Source organism: Talpa occidentalis, unplaced genomic scaffold (genome assembly GCF_014898055.3).
Source record: "Talpa occidentalis isolate TD23 unplaced genomic scaffold, MPIMG_talOcc4v2.1 talOcc4.2, whole genome shotgun sequence".
Classification (NCBI taxonomy): Eukaryota; Metazoa; Chordata; class Mammalia; order Eulipotyphla; family Talpidae; genus Talpa; species Talpa occidentalis.
In genome coordinates, this window is record NW_023602073.1 from 89,518,062 (window position 1) to 89,525,987 (window position 7,926).

Sequence of the window (7,926 nt, forward strand, 5' to 3'; positions counted from 1 at the left end):
ACTGCCCTGGAACATTTGGTTCTGAAGATTAGGATACATTTACTCCTCCCAATTTGTGTCTACTGTTTGCATGGAAACTTGAATCAGGTGACAAAGAGAAAGACATCAATTTGAAATGCTACAAGACCAGGCTATATGGAATTGAGAATCTAAAAAACACGATTAGCTTTCCTCAGCTGTCGCTAAGGTGCTCGGTCCTTCCGAGGAAGCTAAGGCCGCGTTGGGGTGAGCCCCTCACTTCATCCGGCCGACTAGCACCGCGCCCGGCAGCGTCTGTCCAGCCCTCGCCCGCACCATGGCTTCGGTCTCGGAGCTCGCCTGCATCTACTCGGCTCTCATCTTGCAGGACGACGAGGTGACGGTCACGGAGGATAAGATCAATGCGCTCATTAAAGCAGCGGGTGTAAATGTTGAACCTTTCTGGCCTGGCTTGTTTGCAAAGGCCCTGGCCAATGTCAACATTGAAAGTCTCATCTGCAATGTAGGGGCTGGTGGGCCTGCCCCAGCTGCAGGGGCTGCCCCTGCGGGTGGTCCTGCTCCTTCCACTGCTGCTGCTCCAGCTGAGGAGAAGAAAGTAGAGGCAAAGAAAGAAGAATCTGAGGAGTCTGATGATGACATGGGCTTTGGTCTTTTTGACTAAAGGTCTTTTGTAACACGTTCAATAAAAATTTGAACTCTTATCTTAAAATAAGTAAGTAAGTAAGTAAATAAATAAATAAATAAATAAATAAATAAATAAATAAAAACCACGATTATGGGCCTCCCCAGTGGCGCAGCGGTTGAGCGCTGGGTTGCAAAGCTGCCCGCAGCCTCTGCAGCGCCGGTTCCATCCCCGGCTGCTCCCCGGCCCCGGAGGAGGGTCCCACATGGCGCGCAGACCTCTCCTGCCGCCCGCTGCTCCCTCAGCAGTGTACCTGGGTCCTTCTGCCTGCTCTGCTCCCCGCTCTGACTCTGGTGAATTCTCTCACCCTCCCGCGCTTCTGACTGTACCCAGTGCTTGTATAAACCAAGCAAACAAACCAACCAACAAACAAACAAATAAATAAAACATGCCTCTATAAAAAAATTAAAAAATATATATAATTTAAACAATTTTAAACTTAATCATGTAAATACTTTCCTTTATCTCACTTTTTTCCTTTACTCATTTCTTCCTGTCTTAGCAGAGTTCATACTTCAACTATTTTATAATGATGAGAATTTCTCATTTAAATTGTTTCTCAGTAAATTTAATTAGTATTGTTAAGCTTATCTGAGACAGAAAAACATGAGTGTTTATCCCAATACATTTATGGGAAAGAAATTGGAGGCAACCTGGATGCCTGTGATGGGAGGCGTGGAGAAGGAAATGGAGGGAATGCTATCTGCAGTGGACTGCAGGTCCATGGCCACCATCCACAGATATTAAAAACTGCTAAGAAAGTAAGAAACAATGAACTCTATAGCACATAGCATTTAGACTAATTTTTATTTTTTTAAGATTTATTTGTGCATACAAGAATTGGGGTGCAGGCCAGGGTGTAGGGGCTGGAGAGTGAGAGGATTCACCAGAGACAGAGTGGGGAACAGAACAGGCAAATCTACTGAAACACTGCTGAGGGGAGCAGTGGGCAAGACAGGAGAGGTCTGCTGCCCCATGTGGGTTAGTTCCCTGAGCAGGGGCAGGGATCGAACTCACTCCGCTGAAAACTTGATAGCACTGTGATTTAATCCCTGCACCAACAAAGAGGCCCTAGACTAATATTTAAAGACACACATGAGAAAAGGAAATATAGCAATAAAATAAAATGTCAAATGTTGAAATAGGTGCATATTTGGGGGGTGCAACAATGGTGGTGGAGAAAGGGGGAAAGGAATAAATTGACATAAAAATCAAGAGAAGATACTTGGATGTAGCAGTGTTGATAATGTGCCATGAACGGGACTCATCAATAATGTAATAGGTATGAATTAATTCAGCTGTTTGTGCTTGAGGTTCCAAATAAATATATAGCAAAGGAGGGGATTATCGACAGTGGGAGTCATTTATTGGGCAAATAGATTATCATACTGGCAGAGATGCATCATTATAGACAGAGCCATGCAATTGCATCATTGTAGATAGATATCAAATATGTCTAAGGTATTTTTTCACCATTGTGTTAGAAAAAATAATACCTTAAATTTGCATGACAGCTTGTTATTTAAAGCACTGCTATGTTTACAATTCCATTTAAATCTCCTGAAAGAGTTAAGTGAGATATTATTAAACATTCTATAGACGAGTACACTGAAATGAGTGGCTCAGTGAGTTGCAAGGTGACATAAGTTAGAAGACCTGATCTAGAGCCCTTGTCTCCTGAGCCACTTATATGCTTCTGTTCTTTCTTCTAATGAGAATTACAGCTGACTGGGACATAACTCTTTTTGCCCTGATTTCCAGAAAGCTTGGAATCAGCTTTGAAGCTCTATGAAAGAACTATTTTTGTTCTTATTCCCTGCATATCAATGTTCTTTTTTCCCTAATCTTGAGCTCTTTTTTATTGTTTTGTAGTCATATAATTCTTCATCTCTATTCATAATTTACCTTTATTCTATAGTCACTATCAATTGCATTAAATCATTTGTTGTAAAATTAGGAGTATTGACAAATACGTAAATGTAAAAAGGGAGAACCCTATAACCATAAAATAAAATATTTTCCTGGAAAGATCAACTCTCATGAACCTGACCACATTTAGAAAATCCTCCTGTTTGGACATTATGGCTTATGAGAAGATAACATCTACAACATTGAATAAAAAGCATTGTTCCGGATTTGTAAATTTAATTAAAAATAACTCTAGTTCAGTCATTGGATAAAGAATCACTATCCCATGAAATGATACCACTGTGGTTTCTGAGCACCAGATACTGGTTTGTGATGTCTGTCCTCTGTTCAATAATTAGATTTCCTTTAACACTGCACCATCTGTCCTCAACCTACCTGCCCAGCTTCATTTCTTTCATTTCCCTCACTTTCCATCTGAAGTCTTATTTTCCAGGGATTCACAAACATCTGTGCTGATACAGAGACCTCTAGTGAATCCCCCTTTGTTATTTCTCAAAAGGCTCAATTCATGTCACCTCAAAAGTGAGCTCCTCATTGTTTCCGTCACTCAACCAGAAGCTCCTCTGTGTTTTAAAGTATTTTGAATATGCCACCCTAATCAGTGCCTTATTTGTCTCTCTGCTAGATTTTGAGCTCCTTAAGTCAAGATCTATTTCGTGAGCACCTACCTCTGCTCAGTTTAGTGAGTGCAGCTGATGGAAATCACTGTCATGAGTTGACACATCATAAATCCACAAAGACACTCTACCATGTCACAACCATACCTTGCTGAGGTGTGCTGTACATGGGCCTCATCTCTACTCCTTAGGCCATTAATTACAATAGTACCCTGCTTTCTTTTTGGTCCTCTTTATTGTCCATTTTTCTTATTTGTTCTTTTTTTTCTCTCTTTTTTAAATTTTTTAAAATAAAAACACAATCCCTTGTGTCGAGGGCTGACTTTCAATAGATCGCAGCGAGGGAGCTGCTCTGCTATGTACGAAACCCCGACCCAGAAGCAGGTCGTCTACGAATGGTTTAGCTCCAGGTGCGTGGCGGGCGAGGGGTGACTACCTTTCGGCTGCGCCCAGTGTCCCGGGAGGAGCAGCTCTCCGCACCCGGGTTCCGACCCGCGGCGGGCGGGGGTTGGATACCGGCGCCTGTGGGGAACGGTGGGGCGCTGTTCTCCATTTTTCTAATGTTGAAACTTATCTCAAAGACTAACTAGCAACAACAAATGTTGGCGAGGTTGTGGAGACAAAGGAACTCTCCTGCACTGTTGGTGGGAGTGCAGACTGGTCCAACCACTATGGAGAGCTGTGTGGAGATTTCTTAACCTACTAAACATAGAGCTTCCATATGATCCAGCAATTCCACTCCTAGGTATTTACCCAAAGGACACAGAAACATCAATTCCAAAGAGCACCTGCACCCCTATGTTTATAGCAGCACTATTTACAATAGCTAAGCTTTGGAAACAGCCCAAATGCCCAAAAATAGATGACTGGATCAAGAAGATGTGGTACATATACACCATGGAATATTACTCAGCATTCAAAAAAGATAAACACATGCAATTTGCAGCAACATGGATGGCACTGGAAGGGATCATGCTCAGCGAAATAAGCCAGAAAGAAAAAAGAAAAATACCGGATGGTCTCACTCATAGCAGGAATCTAGAAAACTTAAATAAGGGACCAGGAAAAAGAATAACTATAAGAAAGAAAATATCAAAATCAACGAACAACTATGAATCAGAGACACTCTATGGGGGTGGGGGTGGGGAAAGGAGGGCGTGGGGTCAAAATAAGGGGTTGTAATTGTGTGGGGAATATAAAATAAAATTTAAATAAATAAATAAATAATAAAAAAGAAAAAAAGAAAAGGCACATCACTTATTATTAGGGAAATGAAAATCAAAACTATGATGAGACATCAATGTAGCTGTGTGAGAACGGTCTATATAAATCTGGAAACAACAAATGTTGGCTTGGATACAAGAAGGAATACTCACCATTGAGGCAAATATTATTTGGTGCATCCTCTATGAAAAATGGCATGGAGATTCCTTTTAAAAAATGGAAACACCATGTGATACAGTTATACTACTGCAAAATATGAAAGCACTAATACAAAAAGATTTATGCACTCCCATATTCATAGCAGCATCGTTCGCTATAACCAAGACAGAAGCAATGTAAATATCCATCAATAGGTGACAAGTGACTAGATAACAAAAACTGTGGACTATATTCTCAATGTAATATTACTCAGTTATTAAAAAAAGAAGAAATAGTACCTTTTGGAACATAATGGATAGATTTTGATATGATTATGCTAAATGAAATAAGTCAGAAAATGAAACCACTACTAGATGTTCTCAGTGCATTATACATTCATTTACTGAAAGAACTGTTTGGAAAGTTATTTTTGTAAAATACAAAATATTTTGTTAGAAAAAAAAGTTATTTCTTAATTGATACTATCTAATCAAACTCATCTCATTTTTTACCTAGAAAAAAGATGAAAAGGTCAACCCTTTTACTTGGTAAAAGGTGTGCAGACTTTTAGATAATAAAAACCTTTACAATATATACACGTGAACATATATTTTACAAAGTATTTTTTATGGTATTCTTACATGTCCAAATTGGGCTTTAGGTGGATTCTAATCAGAAATAAGTTTGAGTAGATATTTATAGAAATAGAAATTGATAGAAAACCTACAACTAAAAGCTTTCATTTATTTTTTTATTTATGCATACAGTCTAGCGGTGCGGTGGGGGGGTGGGGATGGGGTGGATGGGGGTGGGGGGCGATGATCAGGGGGGCGGTGTGAGGATTCACCAGAGACACAGTGGGGAGCAGTACAGGCGGATTTGTTGCAGTGACTGGGGATAGCTTCATGGTGCTGTGACTTAACCCCTTGTGCCACCAGGGAGGCACATAAAAACTCTTTTAAAGTTAGCACTTGTTAATGTACCTGCAGGCATTCCTTCATTATGCAAATATTTATTGAATTCAAGCCTGGAATAAGTACTAGAGGTGGAGGAAAAAATGGCCCATTATCTATCATGCCCAAAAGCTGGTGGAGGCAGTGGGAGCTGGAGTGGGGAGTAAGGGCCACAAGGATAGTGTGCACCTTGCAAAGGGCTTGGTTCCTTACTGCCACCAACGGGGAATGGTTGAAGACTTTAAAGCAGGATAGAGACATAATCCTGTCCGTATTTGCTCTTCAAAATGTCTCTGATTTTCTAAGAAAAATGGGAAAGCTAGGGCATAAGTAAATAGATTATCTCTAAAGATTAGGAATGAGATAGTGAAGGCTTAACCTATGACATATATGACATACTGTTGCCCATAACTTATACATAAATATTATAAAATGTGTTTTTAATGGCCAATTCCAATGTGTCCAAGCTGAGCTTTAGCTAGGCTTTGACCTTTTCACTCTCCCCTCTGAGATAAATTAGAGATGGAGAAAGAAGATGGATTCAGTAAATAAGAAGTGAAGTAAACTCAGTAAGACTATCACTTAATTGGGACAAGTGGAAAATGATAATATCTAGGGCAATTGTGGGTTTCCAGCTTGGGCATTTGTGGCAGTGGCATTTGTGGGCATAAGGGACCCAGAAAACCAAAATGAAATGAGAATCAACATGCAAAGTTACCTCTCAGAAATAGCTGTATTTACAAGTGAAAGTAAAGTCACATTAATGATTATTTCAAGGTCAAGATCCTGCACATAACATTTGAAAATAGTAGTTTTTAATTGGACTGTAGGGGAATATAGAATATTTTTTTGGTTGGGCTGTATTTTTCACCTCTGGATTCTTGGATAACCCACATTGCTTGAGTGAGAAGCTGAGTTCTGCTACTTTGAGGCCTGTGCTGGTGACCGAAGTAATCACCTGAGACTAGTAATAAACCAAACTGCTAAAAACTACTTGGATTCTGATAGCTAAAATTTTATTGAGGATTTTTGCATCAGTGTTCATTAGGGAGATTGGCCTGTAGTTTTCCTTTTTTGTGTTGTCCTTGTTTGGTTTTGGTATTAGTGTAATATTGGCTTCATAGAATGTGTTTGGTATTGTCCCTTCCTTCTCAATTTTTTGGAAGAGTTTGTGAAGGATAGGCACTAATTCGTCTCTGAATGTTTGGTAGAATTCATTTGTAAATCCATCAGGTCCTGGGCTTTTGTTTTTGGGGAGGTTTTTGATTACCGTTTCAATTTCGCTGCTTGTAATTGGTCTGTTTAGGTGTTCTATTTCTTCTTTATCTAGCTTTGGGTGATTGTAGAGTTGTAGGAATTTGTCCATCTCCTCTAGATTGTTGAACTTGTTTCCATATAACTGTTCATAGTAGTTACTGATTATTCTTTTGATTTCTGCTGTGTCCGTTGTGATTTCTCCTCTTTCATTTATGATCCTGTGTATTTGTGCTTTCTCCCTTTTTTCCTTTGTGAGCCTGGCTAGGGGTTTGTCTATTTTATTTATTTTTTCAAAGAACCAGCTCACGACCAAGTTGGATTCATTCCAGGGGCACAAGGATGGTTTAACATCCGAAAATCAATCAACGTTATCCAACACATCAACAAAAAGAAATATAAAAACCATATGATAATATCAATAGATGCTGAGAAAGCTTTCGACAAAGTGCAACACCCATTCATGATAAAAGCCCTTGAAATTCTTGGGATACAAGGAACATACCTCAACATCATAAAGGCCATCTATGACAAGCCAACAGCCAGTATCATTCTCAATGGTGAAAAGCTGAAAGCAATTCCATTAAGATCTGGAACAAGACAAGGATGTCCACTCTCACCACTGCTTTTCAATATAATACTGGAAGTCCTAGCCAGAGCAATAAGACAAGAGAAAGACATCCAAGGAATCCAAATAGGAAAAGAAGAAGTCAAACTATCACTATTTGCAGATGATATGATAATATACATAGAGAACCCCAAAATCTCCACAGAAAAACTAATTCAACTCATCAATCAATTCAGTAAAGTGGCAGGATACAAAATCAACACGCAAAAGTCAGTAGCCTTCCTATACACAAACAATAAATCTGAAGAAGAAGAAATCAAAAAAACCACCCCTTTTATTATCGAAACAAAAAAAATCAAATATTTGGGAATAAATCTAACAAAAGAGGTAAAGGACCTATACAAAGAAAACTATAAAACACTGTTAAAAGAAATAGAAAACTATAAAACACTGTTAAAAGAAATAGAAGAAGACACAAATAAATGGAAAGACATCCCCTGCTCATGGATTGGAAGAATAAACATTATTAAAATGGCCATCCTACCAAAAGCAATATACAGATTCAATGCTATTCCAATCAAA

At 39.2% G+C, this 7,926-nt stretch overlaps 1 protein-coding gene across 1 annotated transcript; it reads left to right on the top strand.

The window, feature by feature from the left end:
* The first annotated feature begins 239 nt into the window (after positions 1–239).
* Positions 240–674, top strand: LOC119253373 (60S acidic ribosomal protein P1-like). Its single transcript, XM_037520929.2, has one exon. It carries the CDS (start codon positions 296–298, stop codon positions 638–640), a length of 345 nt encoding a protein of 114 aa, XP_037376826.1. The 5' UTR covers positions 240–295; the 3' UTR covers positions 641–674.
* Positions 675–7,926: the final 7,252 nt, after the last annotated feature.